The sequence below is a fragment of the Nannobrachium achirus genome (genome assembly GCF_963921795.1).
Source record: "Nannobrachium achirus genome assembly, chromosome: 23".
Classification (NCBI taxonomy): Eukaryota; Metazoa; Chordata; class Actinopteri; order Myctophiformes; family Myctophidae; genus Nannobrachium; species Nannobrachium achirus.
This window is the reverse complement of record NC_137830.1, coordinates 34,698,478-34,720,899: the sequence shown is the minus strand read 5'-3', so window position 1 is coordinate 34,720,899 and position 22,422 is coordinate 34,698,478. Positions and strand designations below refer to the sequence as shown.

Sequence of the window (22,422 nt, the reverse complement as noted above, 5' to 3'; positions counted from 1 at the left end):
TTTATACCTGAGTTTCTCTAACGGTATGAAGGAGAGGACCTCTTTCAGCCATTGTGAGAAAGAGGGCGGCTTTTTGGATTTCCAATTAAGAAGAATTAGTCTGCGAGCCAGCAAGGAGGCAAATGCCACCGCATTCGATTGAGGAGGTGTGACTGAGCAATCGGGGGGAATTATGCCAAAAATGGCTGTGTGGAAAGAAGGAGTTATTTCTGTTCCACATATACGTGAGAGCATATCGAATATTTCTCTCCAGTAGTTCTCCAGCTTAGGGCATGTCCAGAACAAGTGGCCTAATGAGGCTGGGGTCTGGCTACATCTCGGGCAGCCAGGGTCCGGAATGTTGAATAATCTGGCCAGCTTTTCCCCTGAATAGTGGAGTCTGTGTAGTATTTTAAATTGAATCAGACCATGGCGTATGCACATGGAAGACGAGTGAATGCGTTGTAGACTGCTCTCCCACATCTCCTCTGAAAACTCTTCACCCAGATCTCTCTCCCAGGCAGTCTTCGCCTTATCCCAAGTTACCTGTTTCAGGTCTCCTATGTAAGAATAAATCATAGACACTTGTTTTTTGTCAGAGGGGCGAAATTCTAGAATAACATCCAAATGGTTCTTGGGTGTCTTCAACGTTTTCAGGCTAAGGACCCCTTAGTTGAGTGAGAGATGAAGCAGGGACCCCCACAACCTTTTCATAGATTCCATATAGTTTCATTGTTTGACAGCACAATCGTCAGTGTATTTTGGATTCATGTCAGTTTGTGTTTTCAGATATTTAACCACTTGAACTGTCAATACTGTCAATAAACTTGACCACTCTCATACGTATAGTGCTCATCTGTGTACTGTGTGACATCAGAACCTGTCATACTGATGTCAGCAGCTAGATGTCTTTGCCAGTTCCATATATGGGGCTTTCTCCATATATGGAGGTATATCTCGTCCGGGTCCAAATATGGAGCTTGTAAGGTCAGACTTAGTGAGATGCTTTGGGTATCTCCATATATGGAGTATCTCCACATATTGGAGTACCAATATTCAGTGGGTAACTATGGCTACCTATCAACTACCCACGTGACGTGAAGGTGAGTGAGGGTCTTCGTAACACTGATATTTGTATTCGTCGTATGGGTGTCAGATTTCATGCTTACTGTAGTTTTCTGGATGTGTGTGAGTGTGTGTGCGTGCGTGCGTCCATCTTATTAAGGGGACTGTGGATTGATGAAAGGGCAATCTGAGTGTCAGGGCCCCAGCCTAGACTGACTGATCTGATTTGTCTGTTTGCATTAACGCTGTGTGGCACCTGTCACCCCCAAACACCCCTACACACTTGACATGCTGAGATACTGTGCGTGCGTGTGTGTGCGTGTCAAAGTCACAGGCCCTTTGGTAAAAATCGTACTGTTGATTATTTTCTTGCACTCACGCTGTGCTCAATATTATGCCTCCATTCATTTGGGAACGCTGGCTGTCGGGTTGCAAGGTACAAATAGCCAACCTCTTTCTCTCTTTGTCACTCTCTCTCCATCTTTCTCTCTCTTGTCTGCAGACATCTTTTTCAGTCCTTCATTCTGTCTGTGCCCTTGTGACGAGCTGGACGCCGTCCCAGAACGTTTGTAATCAGCTTGATTGCCTTCGTCTTATTCGAGGCCGTCCGTCCGCCCCTCGTGACCGTGAAACTTTCTCTTTTAAAGATTAAAAGAAAATCACGCCGTCTTGACAAGTAATAATCCCATTTCATCCAGGTGTAGTATTCATTGTCTGAGCAAAATGCAGTCAGTGTGTCATTTTTGTAAAGCAGCATTAGTGGGAAAATAAGGGAAATGGGGGACATTGTGTAAAAAGATACCAACAAACCAATTAGACAGAATTAATTGTGTAATTGGCAATCGTCATGATTGTTCGCTCATGAGCTGTTTCGTGAGTAAATGTTGTGTGACAGACAACAGAACAGACAACCAGGGTCAAGACAACAAGGACAACATGGCGCGTGTGTTGGTATCCATATCTCCTCATTGCCTTCTGGCTGATTTTCACACGTGTGTTGATTCGCACCCAGTCATCTACTGTAAGGGTACGCACGTCACTGTACTCCGCAGGGATGTCAAACTCAAATAGACGGGGGGCCAACATAAAAAATGGTACAAGTCGAGGGCCGGACTCGTTCAATGTTTATTAAAATGTATTGAAATGATTGCGCATATTGAACCTGGACCTAACACAGCATATGTTATTGGTAAAGCGTAGAATGGCGTTATCTTGGTAAAATAAGGTGCTTTGCTTACACTCTCCTCCCATTCTATCCGCGTGCACACGTGTGTGCCAGTGTATGCACATGTGCGTGTGTGTGCGTCCATGCATTTGTGCGTGCATGCGTATATGTATGTTTGATAGTAACACTAAGCGAATGGCCCTCTTTGATATGATGATTGCAGGTTGTCATTGCTTCAGTGTTCTAACCTCTATTTATCTCTTCACACACCACACACTCTCTCTCTCTGTTCTCATTGCCAACCACAAATAGGTTTGGGTCCTTTTATTGGATCATTTTTTGTCCAAAGTCAAAAACAGAGGGAGGCGTGTGAGCGTTCACGTCCTGTTTTGACAAGGACGCAAGGCAGACACCGTACATGTCCGCTCCTGACGGCACAGCTGCCTTGTTAAAATGTTGATTAATTTCCAATATTTTCAGCGTTAAGTTACTGTGCCTATGTGGTTCGATGATGCTGACTAGCCGTTTTTTGATTGATTGATTGATTGAAGAGTTTATTAGCAGTTTGCAATAGGAAAAAGTACAGTTTCATGACAGCACAAATCACTGGTACAAGGTCAACTAAAAGGAGATCCTAGAAAGCCTTGCGACTTATTTACACAGGAACCACTTTTAATATCTCATATAACATTGAAAGACAGACAGATAGAACATAGTATTTTACCTAGGTTAACAGCAATTTCAAAAGCAGAAAAAGCATAAACTCAATTACAAAAACAGGGAGGGGGGCTTAGTCTATTTACAAGTAACGAGTAGCAGCCGCCTGAAGGTGACTTTTCATACCAATTTTGAAGGAGGCTAGGGATTTGCTCTCCTTTAAGGCTTGCGGAAATGCGTTCCACATGTTGGTGGTATAGCAGGAGAACGAGCCTTGTTTAGTGTTAAATTTACGTTGAACATGATTAGTGGAGCTGCCTCTGGTGTTGTGATCATGGACATCCTTGACCTTTAGGAAGTAGTTTGTCTGGTACATGGGTATCTTGGAGGTGTAGTGTATCTTGTACACCAGGCCCATTGCAAGATGTAACGTTGAAAAGTGACAAAAGGGGGGTCCTGGGACTCCTTCTGCAGTGAGCTTCAGAGAGTTGGAGAGTGTCTGGTCAGAATCCTCTAATTGTATTTGCAGTGTTACAGCTGTATTGCACTTACTCGTACATGCATGTGACCTGGCCAGGCTGAATTCAATACATGGATAACAGTGATGGAAAAAATACTCAGATTATTTTACTTAAAGGGGTACTGTCACCTGAAAGGGTACTGTCACTTTAAAAAGTCATCTTAAGATATGAGTTAATATTTTCATGATGTCATTGTGGGAATGCGCAATTATAAGCCAATCAAATTAATTGACTGTACTTGGACTACTTACTGTACTGGTCAGCTGTTGTTGGGGGCGAGGGGCAGATTACACTGTGACATGAGTTTCAGACTATTTCAGACGGTTTTCAGACAGATCACGTGACCTACTCTATCATACTATTATAATTTCGGGGCGTGTCAGCGGGCCTTTAAGTAAAAGTATCAATACTGCATTATAGAAATACTCTTACAAGTAAGACTCCCTAATCGGGAGATAAGCGACTGTCACATCGCCTAGGCTACACGCACGCACACACACACACACGCACACGCACACACCCTCGGGGAGTGACTCCTGGTGCCTGACTAATAAAGCTAACCAGGCTTGATGTTGCTTCCCATTACTCTCCATCTCGTCGTGGTGGTGACCTCGAGCCGTCTCCATGGTGACACATTGGTGGAACTGTTGTTCCGCCATTTGGCTTTGATTAGATGCCACGCCCCCGGTGATCGATGGGACCTGCACTCTAGCACATGGGTTCCAAAACGTTTCAGTTTGCAAACCCCCAAAACGGTCATATTTGAACTGGACCGCCCACCGTGATAAGCACTTGGAATTGTCTGCAAGCTTGTGTGTGCACAAAAACATTCCCCCCTCCCCCTCCCCTCTATGACAGGCACCAAACTGGTAGTTGTCTTTGATGCTTTCATTGATTAAAGAGATCACTAACGAGGACTTGACACTTTTATGGCCCAATCAATTACCTTAGTGCACAACCCCTTTGAAGTTCAAAGGGAGCAATTAAGAGCTCTGGCTGAGCTCCCCCTGACAAAAAAACGTCCCTCCACTGTTTCTGTTGACATTAATGTCAACATAAAGAGTGGAACCGAACAGAAATACAGCCAGGGGTTGTGTCTTTCTGTAAGGAAACACCCCAGCACAATAATATAGTTACTGATGAAGGGAAATGACTGCTAAAAATTAATATACATATACATTTTTTAATAGTCTTAAAGTTACATATAATTCCTTTAAGATTGACTCGGATTCCACAGATAAATAGTGTGACGTGTGTGTGCGTACGTACGCGTGTGCACGCTCCCGCACACGTTCAGTCATGTACTTTGTTCTTTAATTGGCGTTTTTGATGGCTGTGTGGGTGTGTTAATACTTTCTGTGTACTGTTTTCATCGGCAGATTTAGGCAGAACTCATTAACCTAACCACTGAAGCCCTAGTTAATACCTACAGTATGTTGCCCTGAGGCCATTGATCGCTCCCAAGCAGCACAGCAAGACAACATGCAAAGCAAAGCCCAAAAGCAAATTAAATGTTATTAGTAATTTAATATTTCCCATTAGTGTACAAGTTTACAATGCAATGCTATTATCAAGATAATAATAATAACTAGAGAAATTGCAATTTGGGAAATTGCGAGTGTGGTTGCTTAAAAAGTTACCTTACTCTTACATCACGTTAAAGTTACTCACTATATATGGTGTTTCCCATTCAAAGTCAATGGGAAAGGTCAGATACCTAAAAGTTACCTTACTATATATGGTGTTTCCCATTCAAAGTCAATGGGAAAAGTCAGATACCTAAAAGTTACTCACTATATATGGAGTTTCCCATTCAAGTCAATGAGACTAAGAGTTGTAAAAACTGCAAAATTCCCCAGAGTAATAATGTGGTTGCCCTGGCAACCACACTAACTAGAAATACTGTTCCTACGAAACAGTGTGGGCTCGCATGTAACACCATGTATGGGCACAAAGATATACCCTTTGGCTGCACCTCATTGGCTAAGGGCCCTGCCTTTCTACTGTCGGTACAAGGCAGTGTCTTACGTCATTTTGAGGAGAACTTGACTGATAGATAAATAATGAAGATAACATACGTTCAGCGAGCCCACAACAATAATAATAATAATAATAATATTATTAAACATTGGGGTTTTACTTTTGAAAATGTCTTCAAGAAATGTGGGTATTTTTTCCCTAAAATGACATGCCCAACAATTTACGATGCAGTTTATCTCCAGACCTCTCGTTACTCTTGTCATGGCGAGCAACCAACCACGGGACACGTGCGCCCCAGTAGCTCTGCCCTGGTCCAGCAGTCCACACTTATCACAGAGACACACTAAACTATCAAGATGAACTACCCTCCTTTAGATAAGATACGATACGACGAGTCGGAAATTCAAGGCAACAAATAAAAAGAAGAGAAAAAAAATATCAGTTAATGATTGTTGGAAAAAACAAAACGATGCTCATTTCGTATGGTATCAAACACAACAAATGCATATCTCCTTGTATGGGCCGCTCTGTCCGTGACATCAGCTGTGGTGATGTCAGTCTTTGTGTACTTTCTATGGCATTAGTCTCTTGTGATTGCGACCGAAGGTCGCGGTATACCATGAGAAATGGTGCAGCTTGTCTCCGTCTGTCTGTCCGTCTGTCTGTCTGTCTGTCTGTCTGTCTGTCTGTCTGTCTGTGTCAGTCATTCAGTCAGTCGGTACACTTTTTTACAGTCTATTGGTTCCCTTGTCACTGTGACATCACTCTGACATCATGTTCTGATGTCACTGTGATGTAGGAAAGAGAAGGAGAACTCTTAACACTGTCTTAACAGAATGGGTTTGCTGCTCTGACATCACGCTCTGGCTTCATGTCCATTTTATGCCCATATATAGTCGACAATGTGATGTCAGAACATGCCCATATACTGTATGGGCATTCCCAGATCACACTTGCAAATGAATTACGTACTTGTCTGTTCTATGCCCATTTATGGAGATCCCTGTCCCGATGTCATCAATATTAAGGGCATATCTGGGAATGCCCATATTTGGTAAAGCCCATGTTCTGCCAATCTCAACGGGCAATGTTGAGATTGGGTAACTGGTCGGATATACATCACTGGCCAGATAGTCAAGAGGCGTCTTACTAGTGTTAATCTTGTACTACGGACATAGGGACCTACACACAAAGCCAGACGTAGGAGCAGTTCGCAGGCTCACAACACTAATGTTGGTATCTGTGTGTGTGTGTGTGTGTGTGTGTGTGTGTGTGTGTGTGTGTGTGTGTGTGTGTGTGTGTGTGTGTGTGTGTGTGTGTGTGTGTGTGTGTGTGTGTGTGTGTGTGTGTGTGTGTGTGTGTGTGTGTGTGTGTGTGTGTGTGTGTTCCAGCCACCATCGTGCTGAATGAGTTGAACTGGACTGCGGCGTTGGAGGACGTGTTCCGCAGAAACTGGGAGGACGACAACTCTCTGCTGTGGCAGGTGTATGGTTCTGCCACCGGATTGGCTCGCTATTTCCCAGGTGAGACCCCCTCCATATATGGAGATCTGCCCTTTGCGCATTTGATATAATAAAACTCGGCGGGCGTACAACAGGGGATTGAAATCAAATAGAACGTGGCTATCATTCAATGACATCCATGGCCCGTGTTCTTTAATGTTCTTTTTCCCCTCTGGCCTGATCCCAGCATCACCTTGGATGGACGCAAGCAGGACGCCCAACAAGATCGACCTCTATGATGTCCGTAGAAGACCGTGGTGAGTGGACAGTCTCTCCTTAACCTCCGATCCACTCCAACTTATTCATCTGAGTGTTTCTCAGCCAGACACAAACCCACACATACACACAGTTGTAGAAAAGCGCGCATGTTTTTTCACTCCTACGTTTCACTTTGTGTGTGTCAGCCCCCAAAAAAGTGCCAAAAGAATTAGCACGGATCTCCATGTATGGACGTCCGTGCTCATACACACAAAGTAACTGACGCCACGGACACAACGGGCCATACAATTGGAGAAATGCACGTGTCGTGTTTGCGTCGCTCACTTCGCACTGGTGCGATTTTTACTTAAAGGAGGACTAAACAAAATTCTACTCGGTCCAAGTCTCCTAGGAGAGCTGTGGAAAGTTCAGAATCCATCGTCTTGTGACATCATCATGGTGAAGTCCTCCTTTAAGTCAAAGTATCAGTACTGTAATGTAATGTAGAAATACTCTGTTCCAAGTAAAAGTCTGGAATTCTAAATTAGCTTAAACAAGTACAAAAGTATTGGTATCAAAATGTACTTAAAGTACCATTCACATCATTTCACAAGCACACTCAGCTACACAAAATCTGTGCCTCAAAACACACTAGAAACACAGAAAAAGCATCTACACTCAAATAAATTGCACAGAGAATAACGCACATTCAGGTCCAGCACACGCACAATTGCAATCTGATGATTAAAAGCTACCAAAGCTTACTAAATCAAAGTGTGCACACAAACAAAGCTCCGTCAGGTTCCTAGAGAAGTATAAACATCTGGCCTGGTGCCATCAATGTGAAGCATTGTGAAATTTTATTAGCTTCAAAAGCAGGGACATGCTGGGCCCCTGATTCAGCCTGGGAAAAAGAGTTGTAGAGCCCCTCATTGCGCGCTATTAGAGAGATGCGAGGCGTTGTGTGCTTGTGTACAGCTTGTGTGCTTGTGTACAGTGACGACTGACTTTGTTGGCCACCCAGCCCCCAAAATGGAACGAAGGCCGACATTTTTTTTTTTCTTCTAATGGCCGGCCTGGACCGGCCGGGAATGAACCGGCCTTTCGGGAGTTGTCCCGCTTTTCCCAATGGCCAGCACATCCCTGTTCAAAAGCCTTGTCAGGGGGGGGGGGGGGGGGGGGGAGTGGGACTAAGTTACTAGGGCCCAAGGTGGAGGGGCCTTAATCATTTTTATACTTTAGCTATTGAAAAAAAAAAATATATATATATATATATATATATATATATACACAAGTTCACAGCGCGGCACCGAGCTTGTAGATCTCATATTTTTGAAAAGGCGTGAAAATGTGTGCAAATCATTGAATATATGTATTTTTTTAAGCGAACATTTGAAACTCAAATTTTGCTTCTAAATATTTTGAGATATGGGGCCAAATCATATCATTTTGGGGGTCCTTCACATGAAAAGGTTTGAGCACCACTGACATAGAAACAGGTTTTTCAAAAAACGGGTAAAAATTATTCAAATACTTGCACACATTTTCATATAAAAAAATAAAATGGCACCGAGCGTGGCACTCGGTGCCACTCACAGCGTGGCACCGAGTGCCACGCTGCAAGCTTGTAGATCTGCTATGTTTCAATAGTTAAAGCACAAAACAATTGTGCGGGGGCCCGCAGTGAATCCTTGTACCCAGGGCCCAGAATTTGGTGTGACACCCCTGCTTAACCTTTTAACTGTCCTGGCTGAGCAGGCGGCACGGCACATCTGCTCACCGCGCGTCTCAGAGGTTTGCATCCGACATCATCGGCCAATGACATCATCAGCGGGTATTTAGAGCTAATGGAAGCTACAGTTTTTTGCTTCTTGGACTTTCAGCACGTTGGAACCGTGGCCTTGATTGTTGCTTCGATAAACGTTATTTTAACGTTTGAAATCCTGGCATCACTTCGAGTCATCGAGTCGTCAGTGACATCACACAAGCCTGCTCTAGCTCCCTTCCGGCTGCATCGTATTACAATACAACTAGAAATACTGTTCCTACGAAACAGTGTGGGCTCGCATGTAACACCATGTATGGGCATAAATATCTACCATTTGGCTGCACCTCATTGGCTAAGGGCCCTGCCTTTGTACAGTCGAGGAGAACTTGACTGATAGATAAAGATCTACCCTTTGGCTGCATCTCATTGGCTAAGGGCCCTGCCTTTGTACTGTTGAGGAGAACTTGACGTAATAGATTACGTCATTTTTAGGAGAACTTGATAGATAAATAACGAAGATAACATAGCGTTCTCGCTTTCAACGAGCCCACAATTACATTATTATTATAATAAGACTTACATTACAACAACGTCATAACAAGTCCAACGTCCAGGAAGTGGAAGCCTTTTCCGACGGCTGCGATGATGGTCAGACCGGAACAGGTTCTGCTCTTGGAGCCTCGGCACCAGCTGACATTCCGAGGTCCCTTCTCCGACGTGGTCGCCACGACACTCAAGCTCTCCAACTCTACAGACGGGGATGTGTGTTTCAAAATCAAGATAAGGTCTAGCGCGTCGCACACCTACATTGTCCGGCCGAACGTCGGCATCATCGGCGCAGGCGCCTCCGTCAACGTCTCCATTAAGCTGCAGCCTTTTGACTTTGACCCCAACGAAGAGAGCCAGGACCGGTTCAAGGTTGATTCCATACTGGCACCGCCTGGTGTGTCCGGCGTGGAGGGAGTTTGGAAGGAAGTCAAGCCGGATGAACTGATGCAATCCAAGCTGAGATGTGTGTTTGAGCTGCCTGTGGAAAAGAAGAAGGCACGTGACACGGAGTCCAACAAGATGACGTCGTCGTCGTCGTCGTCCGGCCTGCTGAAGTCAGGGTCCTCCGAGAAGTCCATGAGCTACACGCTGGACAACACGGTGGAGGAGTGCAAGAGGCTGCGGATGGAATCACAGAAGCTACAGGAAGAGAACAAGCGGATTCGGGAGGATTCAGGCTGGCAAGTGAGCAAGAGCAACGTGGTGCCTTGTCAGGGGGAGGGCCTGATTGCCTGCGAGGTGGCCAAAATCTTGCTGTTCTTTGTGTTCGTCGTGGGTTTCGTCTTGGGCTTCGTCGTGGGCAAATTGGTGTGATTCAGACAAAGGGACATGGCAGGGAACACTGGCGAGGTGGTGGTGTGCTGGTTGGCGGCAGTGGTGAGATTGGTCGGGTTTGGATTGTGTGAACGTCATATAAGGCTTATTGTTGGGACAAAGTCCTGAACCGTACATTTATACTGTCCATAAGCCCCTCCCAGCAAAGAATACCTTTACAGCATGGGTCTTCAACGTTTTCAGGCCAAGGACCCCTTAGTGGAGAGAGAGATGAAGCAGGGACCCCCACAACCTTCTCATAGATTCCATATAGTTTCATTGTTTGACAGCACAATCATCAGCGTATTTAGGATTCATGTCAATTCGTGTTTTCAGATATTTAACCACTTGAACTTTTAATACTTAATAAACTTGACCTTTCACTCTGTACTTAGTCTGCTCTTTTTCCCCTTTACACCAAAGCTCTTTGCCAAAATAGCCGATCTACAAGCTCACAACGCCTCGCGCTGCGAGGCGTTGTGAGCTTGTAGATCGGCTATTTTTGGCTAAAGTTCTCATAATATGGACGCTAGGGTTCATTCAAGTGGTTAATATAAAAAATATTTCGAGGACCCCCTGTAGTAACTCTGGGGACCCCCTAGGGGTACCGGAACCCCTGTTGAAGACCCCTGCTTTACAGGAAGGTACGATTTGCAGTGAGATGTTCCATAGAGAGACTAGGCTTTAGTCGACGGCTATTGTCAATCAAAATGACTCCTCCAATCAGATGCTTTGCATAGAGCGGCGTGTGTCTATGATTGGACAAAATGTGAATATGTCGTGCACCATAATACACCACTATGTTATGTATTATTCTGTACTATACAATATAGCCACCTGAAGTCGGTGGTTGAAAGAATGCAACCTATTGTTATTTTATAGATTGCTTTTTAAAATACAATCACACCTGTGCAAAGTGATCTCAGTCCAGAATGAACAGGGTTTTTCAAAAACACAATGTATGTTACCTTATGTCCATATATGGTCACTCCAGGCCAGAATGAACAGGTTTTTCCTGTCCCGTACGTGCAAAATATCAGTCCAGAATGAATAGGCTTTTTCAAAAACAGAATGTCCGTTTAATTACCATATATGGTGATCTCAGTCCAGAATGAACAGGGTTTTTCAAAAACACAATGTATGTTACCTTATGTCCATATATGGTCACTCCAGGCCAGAATGAACAGGTTTTTCCTGTCCCGTACGTGCAAAATATCAGTCCAGAATGAATAGGCTTTTTCAAAAAGCAAAATGTGTGTCCCATGTCCATATATGGTCATTTCAGTTCAGAATGAATAGGCTATTATACCAACTGTCATACCGGCTCTCCAAATACATTCAGAATAGAGGTTTTATCTGTCCACCGCTTCACTTCGAACCGAGGTTTGATTTTTATGTTTATGAGCACAGATTCCTTTTTTTGGGGGTGGGGCTATTACATTTTGGTTATCCATATATTGAGATATGTACTAATACATTTAGGTTATACACACACAAAGTGAAATGTATGAGCGGTTTGCACCGCTCAAAGATGTGATAGTTTATCTATCCCTTGAGGGAGAGAGCCCGTCCGTCCTCAATGCATCGCATGAGTTACATTGTACTGTTAAAATGCATATTTTTTGGTTTGTTTTTCTCTTTAAAAATGATACAATAAAAACAATCACCTGCATTGTATCAAATACGACATATAACGTCCGTGACGTTAGTTATCTCCATACATGGAGTTCCGTGCTCATACGGGCACACACACACACACACACACACACACACACACACACACACACACGCGCACACACACACACACACACACACACACACACACACAGTAAAAGTATCAATAACGTAGATACTATGTTACAAGTAAAAGTATTGAGTAAAAAAAAAAGTATTGGCATCAAAATAGACCAAAAGTAGAAAGTAGTCTTTGTCCAGAAGGTCCCATTTCATACGTTTTCAAATCTTTTGGTCCCTACAATCTCACAACACGCTTTAACCTTTACTTTTAGTTTTAACCTAAAAATATCACTTTTATATTTAAAGGAGTAGTTCACCCCTAAGATGACTTTTTTTCTATTGATTACTCACATGCACCATGACTCGAGTTCAATAATATTTTTTAGTTTTTGTCGCATTCCTAAGACAAAAACAAAAATATTATTTACCCTGACGGTTTCCCCATCCAGTGCCATGCATTTGGGTCCCCATTCGGAATCAATGGGGGTACATTTACTATAATCAATTTTTGTGTGTGACAAATACAAAGAAATATTTATTGAAAAGTCTCCATGGCATGAGTAATCAATAGAATTACAAATTCTATTTATAATTTATGGTGTCACGCTTTGAAAATAGCAGACCTACAGTAGCCTACAAGTCAGAGGTGGTCGTGCAACGAAAATAGCCGACCCACAAGCCGTTTATTTTTAGCGCACGATACCAAACATAAAAGTAAATTGGGCAAAATACGTGTGCAGGTAAACACACCAGTGTACACACGTTTTAACATACCATACAGTGAACTGTGTACACATGCATTCCAACGTGTGCAGGCAGAAACACCATACAGTGCACACATCAGTGGTCATCAATATGTCCATACACGGACAAATATGTGCGTGGCAAGACTTTACTCACTCGCCCTCACTGGAGACTTGGCCTTGTCCTTGGCAAATTCTAGATTGTGTTTTTTACACACCATTATAATGTTCTTATTTTGACCATAAGACCCAATTACTTCAGAATATGTATGACGCTGATTTACTATACGATGCTATATGGACATTAGGAGTCCTCTAGTACTCTAATTCTAGTTCTCTTAATATTTAATTTGCAAGGACCCCCTTAACTCTGAGAGTGTACTAATGGAAACAAATGGACCTGTAAGGGTCCATTTGGTTCCATTTGTACCATTTTGTGGTTTGTCCCAGGCTTAGAATACCAGACGTAGAGCCCTGTGCAAACCTTCAAAACATTCAGAATAGAAACCAAACAACAGCACTACAACAATCTGCAGCCCATGTTTTGAGGTGAATCCTACCAGACTAGCATGTCACTGACCCATGGTACACATGCATTCTAACGTGTGTTAACGTCTCCGTGTTCTGCTTACTCTCCAGGTACATTCAGGGGGCGGCCTCACCAAAGGACATGCTGATTCTGGTGGATGCGTGAGTGTCACCCTTATGTCACCCCTTTTGTCAACCTAATGTCACCCTTATGACACCCTGTTGAGAGGCCTTTCATGTTAGTCTCTCTCTCTCTTGTCTCTGCTGACCCACTGTGCCCCGTAGAGCTGAGCTTCGAGTTTAGATTTAAAAGGTGGTGTAAATTGTATTGTACACGATAAACGAATGAAGTTGGAGCTTATGAAACAAAAACAAATGAACAGACAAAATTGGAACTGGGACACTACTTTGGGGTTCTCTCTCTCTGATTGGATTGAAATTGGTATCCTTTTTTTTTCTTTACATTTTAATCCCACAATTTTGTAACCCATTTTTCACCCGGTGTCAATTATCTAATGTAATCCTGGGCGCTACACTCCCTCTGCCAACCTGGAGAGACAACGGACTGACCTCATGCTTCCTTCAATGCATGAGGAATCCAAGTTGCTTCTTTTCACCTGACATGGATGAGTTTCCCTGGTTGGACGTAGCGCATGGAAGGAACACGTTATTCCAACCAGTTCCTTTCCCCTCCATCAGGCGCCCCGGCTGGCCAGGGGGAGGCAGTATAGAGACCAGGATTACTGCATGTTTTTTGTGAGGGTACCTACCCTAGGGGACACGGGGAGAACATGCAAACTCCACACAGAAATTGGTATCGTAACCAAAGTTGTGAAAATAGCTGATCTACTGCACTTGCAGTATAACATGTTGTGAGCTCGTAGCTCTGCTATTTTGGCTGTTGGCTCACTAGAAATACTCTGCTACACCAGTGGGTCTCAAAGTGTGGCCCAGGGACCCTCGTGCTTTCTTGGGGGTTTCAAATGACCCCTTAAAAGGTGTTACTCTGGGAGTGTTCAAATGGAACCAAATGCAGGCGTAAAAGGTTTGCGAACCCCTGTGCAACATGAAATGGAACAGAGCCTTAATTAGTATCATTGGTAACACATTTGAAGGAAGTGAGAAGACCATCCAACTTCTCTCCAAAATGGCTGCTGTGCATAGGGCCTATTGGAACACGGGTTCTTCGCCCCCCCAGTTCCTGAAAAGTTCGCCTTTTTTGGACGTGCAAGGCTTCTACCCGGCAGCGCCGATATGCTCCCGGTTACAGTATGCGCGAGAGGAATGTGCCGTAAATCTTCTGCCGCTGTCAGGGAATTAAAAGTGATTTGTCTGAACTGGACGTCCCCATGCCATCTGCACGCTGCTCGCTAATTAATAACCGCTATGGAATGGAGCTGCTGGCACCGCACTGGGGCTAAATGACAACACAATATAATAAATGAAAGAAGAAAAAAAAGAAATCAGACTGCTCAAAGCCCTTAACGGGGACGCCGATAATTGGCCCGCAAAAGACTGACAGGCTTTCAGACATCAAAAGACCGCCACCGTCAAAAGGAAGATTAAAAGGCGCCGTTCTTTTTCTTCCGTTCTGTCCATTTCTCTACCTCTACCTGTAGGAAGCAATTAAGATGAGTATTTATATATCATCACGTATGGACCATCATTTATGGTCCAGTTTAATGAGGCAGTTGTTATATAGAACGTCATCAAAGCACACAGTTCTACCGTCTAAGGAAAACTTTGCTTGGTTTATTCAATTATTTTGTTTTAAAACTTGGATAACTTACTGGGTTCTGAGGTAAATCTTACATTCCTCTGCTGTACCGTACATCCATAGTATTCCATACATATAAACAATGCATAATGAGAAGAGAATGCCGTGTTCAAGTGTTCTAACACACTCAGTAATTGCAGGGCAAACATGAAAAAAGAAACTGCACAAAAATAGGAAGAATGATCTCATTAACCACTTAAACCCTACTGTATACTGTTGACTGAGGTCCCCCAGGGGTTATATACTTTGTCCTCTCCTTTTTATCCCTTTCTACACCACAGAAATCACAGATCTCCAAGCTCAGAAAGCTCTGCGATGGGCTGTGAGCTTGTAAATATATTTTTGCTGAATGTTCGCCTATTTTCACTGATTTCACCTATGCTAAAATTGGCTAATGGCCATGTCACTCTGATGATAATGTCCATAGATGAAGCATAGCGTTAGTTTATGCAGGACACATGAGTCTTGGGCGCGAGTGTGCTATTCCCGCCGGAGCTGAGGAGAGTAGGGGGAGGAGCTTGTGCAAGGACGTGCTGTGATTGGGAGAAGTCCCTCTGAGCCACTGTCGGCCGCAGAAGCAGTCCCCACGACAATATTTACTAATCTGTCCACAATGGCACATAACTCGGTAGTCGGCTCATGTGACATTCGCAACGCTCGACATGGCGACTCGCTTGCTACCGCTTGCTCGGCAGTGTCTCACGTGGTTCAAGGTCGCCTGAGACGGCGCGCCTCCGTCATGTTTTTGTCAATAACTATACTTTGCCAAAACAGCGAGAGAAGCACTTCCGCGTTGGGCGTGGCCTCGACTCAGCTCCGGGGGGGAAAACGTTCTCGCATCTCGCCCGCCTCACTCCTCATTCACAGATCTGCTGATCATTACATCACTCTGTCTAATCCAATCAGAGCTCTCGCTCAGTAAGGGAGGCTCCTTTAAATATGTCTTGCATTCACTATAGCTCTGTTTTGCTTAAAAGGGACAATGACTGACAGATCTCCAGGGACACAGGTAGACAAACAGATAAAAAGAACGTGTATTCTTGACAAAGCGCCCCGACACTATGACTCAGATATCGGGTCGCAGGGCCTGGGTGTGTTTGTCTATCTTCAGGGTATCATTTGTTATCTCTGCTTTAACCAAAGCCCACAGTGTCACAGCTCATTAACAATGTTTCTGATCTTCTCCACGGATGATTAAAGCTTAATTTGTACACCATCGCAGGAGTGCGTGCTGCTTGCCTTTAAGAACTGATGTACAAGCTAACAACATGTCACTTTGCAACACATTGTTAGCTTGTAGATCGGCTCTTTTAACACTCGGGTGACTAAAAAAAATCACTTCCACTCTGACTGCAATTATCAGTCAAATTGACAGTTAAATTCTCTCCCTTTTGGCCCAGGAGAGCAACACCTCCTCCCCTGCTGCCAGCGGGGGTTCTATTGTCTTCCAAATGTGAATTAGCATTTCAATTGACCTCTCAAATGGGGAGCGCAAAAGGTGTGAAATTCTCTCCTTGCTTCTGGGAGGGGGAGGAATGGGTGAGACTGTCTTTATGACCGATAACTAACAGTCAGAGCGGTATAATGGTATTTTATTTCATACTTAGGAAACGTTTCAGAAGAGGAAAAAAAAACGAGAACGTTTGTCTTGAGTATTTAGGAAAAGTCATGGAAGGGGACGTTTCTGAGACCTTCACGGGGAGAGTTATTGCACTCTGCGATCTCAAAATGACCTGTTAGTCACCCGTGTGTTAAGCAAGCAACACCGTCTTACAATGGAGTATAAATTCAGGGGAATCTGTCCTGTAAATCGCTGAGTATTGTTCTCTGTTACAATATGATACAAAATATAATTTATTATGGCCCACTCTCTGCCGCAGTCAAAAAAACAATTATAGGAATTTCAACTCTCATTGGATCCTATTGGAAATTTTGATATTTTGTGAAGCACAGCATGAAGACATACAGTTACATTTCAAACAATTATGAAGTGGTTCCCTATTTTTGAGCGGAGGTGACGCCGCTCCTTAGAATGGCCGTGTGTGTGTGTCTGTAGCCTGAGGTGTATGCAGGAGTGTGTATCCGTATATGTGTCTGTAGCCTGATGTTGAGTCCCCCCCATTTTTATTATTATTATTATTATTACTATTATTATTATTACCCATATATATATATATTTGTTTTGCTGTTGTGCAGCCTCCACGACCACCGCTCAGTTCACACATGTGTGATTTTTCATTTCACCTTTTACATAAACGGGTACAATGAAATAAATACAAACAAAGACAATTAACTCATTAACTGTTCACAAGCAAGGCTGTGAACATACAAATAGGTACACTTAAACCCAAACAAAATAAAAAGAGTCCCCCCCCCAACCACACTCATCTCCCCAGGAGTGCTGCCCCATATCACGCATAACACAGATCATCCACAGGATTTAGCTTACTTCACACGTAGAGTTTCTGTCATCTCATTGAGCTAAAGCTTGACTGTGGGCACCTCTTTCTTCTTCCAAAAATAATAGATATAATTCCCTTCCGACTAACACCGAGTCTGGTTTTATCTCTACTTCTAGTATTTTGGAAAATCTCAATCATCTCAATCCAGAAATCTGTAGTTTGAGGCTCAGGGCATAACTGAGTAACCTGGAAAATCCTATTGATGCTAAGGGTGTTGAGGAGGGATGGGACGATATGAACATTTCATATCACGATTATTGTGACAAAAGAAATCACGATTTACGACATTGTCGCGATAATCACAATTCATTATCCTGGGGAGGAACATGATTTGATGTTGTGAGATGGTAGATCGGCTATTTTTTGGCTAAGACATTTGATAGAGAGTGAGAAAAAGACTGTATCAAGTACGTATATTATAAGTACCTTTTACCAATCGAGGGTTCAAATGGTACCGGATATGCAGCTCGGCAAATAAAAGGTGAATTGATCTCAGTGCATGACGGAGGACGATATCACGATAAAGTAAATCTCCACGATACGATTATCGTGAGTGTTTTTTATCATGATAAACGATAAGATCGCTTATCGTCCCATCCCTAGTGTTGAGAATGGTGACTGCAGAGTGCAAAAATGTCCTCTTGCATCCATCATCCATCAACTTTGTACATGATGATGACATATATGTGATGTTTCTGACCCTGTAGGAGTGGCAGTGTGTCTGGTCTCACCCTCAAACTCATCCGTACGTCCGTCAACGAGATGCTGGAGACGCTCTCTGATGACGACTTTGTCAACGTGGTCAATGTGAGTATTTACACACCCTGCTTTGATATTATTAATACACATCCAAGAGAGTTATATTACAAAGTACACAGTATTATCTGTGCGGAGGATTTCTATGTTGGTGTGAAGAACGGTGTGTATTGCTGTGTGCTAGCCGGTAGTGCAAAGTAACAAAGTACGTTTACTCAAGTAAGGAAGAAATTGTGGTACTTATACTGTACTTTACATATTTTATATACTTTATCCATCTAATGATTTGACAGCTTTAGTTGTTACTTTGAAGATTTAGATTAATAGAATCTACCAAACAAAACATCAATCCATTAATACTAACTAGAAGCAGTGTTCTTCCAAGCACAGGTCTCCACCAGGTCAGGTATGTTATTGTGGCCTCCTGGTGGCGCTATAATAGGCCAATGTGAAAATGGTGCCAGGTCTTCTTCTGCCTTTAATGCCAATTGGACACTGCATTTATGATTTGAGGCATTTTGTTCCAAAAATGGGTTTAGCAAAAGGTTATAGAAGTGCTATAGAAGGCAGATGTGAGAAATGGAGGGCAAAGGTTTTTCCTTGGCCTCTAGGGAGCGCACATACAAGGTTTTACACTGATAGGTGTAGTTATAGGTAAAAACATGAATTGGCCTGTTATAGCGCCACCATGAGGCTGATTTGAAAATGTTGAAGTGGCATTTCTTCCTCTGCTTAGTAGGAATGTGCGTGCACAATTTCACCAAAATTGCACAATTAATGTTCTTATTAGAAAACTTCATATATATACTCATACTGTGGCCTCAATGTGCACTGTTGGTCATTTGTGATCACAGCATGATAAGAGACCCTCTGCATCTGTATTGATTAAGTATCAAAGAAATGCAATACTTTTTTCAAAAGCGGTCTCTCTCTCTGTTTTTTCTCTGTCTGTTTCTCTCTCCTCCGTTTCTCGTCTTGTTTGCTTTTGAAAAGAACTGATATTTTTTAATCACATTTCCTTTCCATTTGCCTAATAGGGCAACTGTTTGTGTTGTTGTGAGACCCAGCTATCTGGACGGGCTTTTGAACCTGATGAAATTAGGCAGCTACATCATAAGTATATTGGTGCCTCGCAGCCAGTATTTCAGACGTTTCCAGGAGCATATTGAAGCTCTGATATTGCGTTTCCTAATAAGATAGGCCAAATGTGTTCATGTCTGGGTTAGTGGATTGTTGGTGCATGTGACCTGAGTCTAGTCATTTCTAGACAGTTTTTAGTAGTTTAATATGTCAGAAAATGTGTGCGTGCGCATGCGTGGGTGCGTGTGTGTTGTGTGTATGCGCATACGCACCTGCATGTCTACTTGTGTATGTGCACACGCACGCACCCACGCACACACGCACGCACGCACGCACGCACGCACACACACACACACACACACACACACACACACACACACACACACACACACACACACACACCAGTCATATTTCCCCACAATCCTCTTCTGTTCTGCAAACAGCTACAATTAATGTGTGTTTGCGTGTGCATCTGTGCGTGCGTGTGAGCGAGTGTGTTGAGGGGGTGAGGGCGGGGTGGTGGGGGGTGTGTAGGGGTGAACTCTATACTAATAGTAGGTAATGGTTGTCTTGTCAGAGTGCATCTTGTTATGTCATTTCTGCAGAGTGCAGTTTTAAATCCTCGTTGGAGGATAGAAATAATTAAATGAAGTGAATGAATGTCATTGTACTGCCATCTGCCATGATGTTTTGTACTTATGTACTCATGTCTCTCCTTAGAATAAAATCTTGCCGTCTGACAAATAATAATCCCATTTAATCCAGCTGTATTGTTTATTAGTTGTCATTTGTGTGAAGCAGCATTAGTGTAATTATGGGACATTTATTTAATGGGGGACATCAAGTAGAATAATTGTAAATGATGGACGTTGCAGTTTGTGAAATAACATAATCCAAATGGAATCACTGACAGCAGTAGAAAAGTATCTTTAGATGATTTATTAACTGAGATTATATGAGATTGCTACACATACTGTACAGTATATGCAGTGCGTGAGAGAGAGAGAGAGAGGGAGAGATGATCTCGCAGTCGCAGCCAAGGCAGATGTTGTGTATTAATGAGCTATATCTCAGTCCCCTGTAGTCCCCTGTGTGCGTGCGTGCGTGCGTGCGTGCGTGCGTGAGTGATCCGTCTGTGCATCCAGCATGAACTCTTTGCTGATATTATTAACATTATGCCATTTTATGATGTTATTTTTGTCCTCTTACCTTTTATGATCCATTTCTCTGACATTATTCTCTCAATAATCCAACTCTTTTTTATTTCCTTATACCGCTTGTCTCACATCCTTTCCTCTTGTCCTTTCAACCCTTCAGTCCCCCTCGGTCTGTAGGATTTTAATACATATGTGGTGCTTTGACCATTTATGACTTGTAGAGATGTTCGATAATATTATTATTATTTTTTTTTTGTATTATTAGTTAACCCTCTAAGGCCCACGGTTGTAATATTACAACGTTTGTATTTTATCCAAAAAAAGGTTTAAATCATTTTATTTTATCTCCCCCTACCACCTAAACACCACCATTGGATTCTATTGTTTAGTATTACAATGCCATTGGCCACAATATTTGCATATAAATACCCCCCACAGGGGCTGACATTCACACCCGCCACACCCGCTGAAATTCCAGAGTTTTGACGAACAACATCTCACTTTTTCATGGAAGCTATACCTCACAAAAACATAAGTAAAATGCCTGTACTATTCTTTTTGGTGATCATTAGAATGTCTAGAACATGTACATATGTTATTATTGTGAAAAATATCCCCCATATGTAAATTAGAGCATGATTTATGATTTTTGATTTATGGCTATAAAATCTTACAAAAACATTTTTTTGAAAAAAACATTACATTTTCCTCTTAACTCACTTAGCGCCGAGCGACTTTCGGGGCGACTAACTAATGATGGCGTTTAGTGCCGAGCGACTCGGAGCGACTTTTATATAAAAGCATTGTTTAAGCTTTTAATTTGGGTTGATAGACGGAGCGGAACGGTTAGCTTACCTTCGACTAGCATACAGATGAAAACCGTGAAAAAAAAGGATACGATTATGACGTCACCTTTAAGCCATAGCTTCCTGTTTACGTAGGCCTCTGTTAGCCGCTAGGCTCAATGCAAACCATCCGACCCTCACGTAGCTTCACTAGGTCGGATTTTGATTCGGAAACTTTCTGTGTGGCATCTATATACGTTCCGATGCCCATACCAATGGTGGTTTGAGACGATCAAGCACGAATTGAGCAGTATTGAGCTCAAATGGCGGCCCGCGGCCTGTCCATTGAATGTCAATGGAGAGCATGTCATTGTACCATCCTGTTATCTCATGAACCTTGTTTTTTATTCTGACTTAACATGGGACCATGGAAAGTCTATTGGCTATGGCTCACTCTAGTGGTCATCCTGTGGCATTCGCAGGCACGTGTACCTGTTTATGTAATGTGATTTTGGGGATTCAATATAGCTATTTCCTGGCGTTATAAGCGCAGATTCATATTGAAATCTGGCTCGCTCGGCGCTAAGTGAGTTAATAGGACTCCTACAACACCATCTGATTTTTTTCAATTTTTTATTTCAAGTATTTCTTAATGCGGGCCTTAGAGGGTTAAACTGCTGTAGGCTTCAGCATGTCTAAGCCTACATACAATTTACCATAATGTATTAATACCACGACAGGAGATATGGGATGTTATTACCTGACATTCGTTTTGGTAAAAAAAAGAAAGAAAAAAAAAAAACATGCATATATCGGTATCGGTTGATATCACAACCGGAAATTAAGAGTTGGATATCGGGGCAAAAAAAAAAATACAAATATTAAGCCAATATCGGACATCCCTTCACCTGTGCCCTTTGCCATCTAAACATTGTCACTCGCAGATCGTAACGCGAGGTTGAAAGTGGTTAAAGAAAATGCATGCATTTGTCATACCTGACTGTAATGACTGTAGAACAAACAAAACATTATTGAATGCTCGTTGGAGCCAATTAGAAATTAGAATGGAGTCTAGTGGTGGAACCCAGTATCATCCCAACACCTTTTACTGCTCTGTTCATATGGGGTGGGGTGTCGACTGTCTAGTGGTGGAAAGTAACATTCACTTAAGTACAATTTTGAGATATTTGTACTTTACTC

At 42.8% G+C, this 22,422-nt stretch overlaps 2 protein-coding genes across 2 annotated transcripts in view; both read left to right on the top strand.

The window, feature by feature from the left end:
- The window catches only part of LOC308308890 (voltage-dependent calcium channel subunit alpha-2/delta-1-like), a gene marked incomplete at its 3' end in the record, with an annotated part of 175,942 nt that overhangs the window by 79,813 nt on the left and 73,707 nt on the right, over positions 1-22,422 (top strand). Inside the window, exons 7-10 of the mRNA XM_080754346.1 lie at positions 6,759-6,890; positions 7,057-7,126; positions 13,317-13,367; positions 18,152-18,251. Coding sequence (XP_080610472.1) covers positions 6,759-6,890; positions 7,057-7,126; positions 13,317-13,367; positions 18,152-18,251 — 353 coding nt within the window. The remainder of the gene's footprint in view (positions 1-6,758; positions 6,891-7,056; positions 7,127-13,316; positions 13,368-18,151; positions 18,252-22,422) is intronic.
- On the top strand, positions 9,478-10,197 carry LOC308308461 (vesicle-associated membrane protein-associated protein B/C-like; the record flags this gene model as incomplete). The annotated part of the gene is made up of 1 exon (XM_080753876.1): positions 9,478-10,197. The coding sequence occupies one exon, from the start codon at positions 9,478-9,480 to the stop codon at positions 10,195-10,197; it is 720 nt and encodes a 239-aa protein (XP_080610002.1).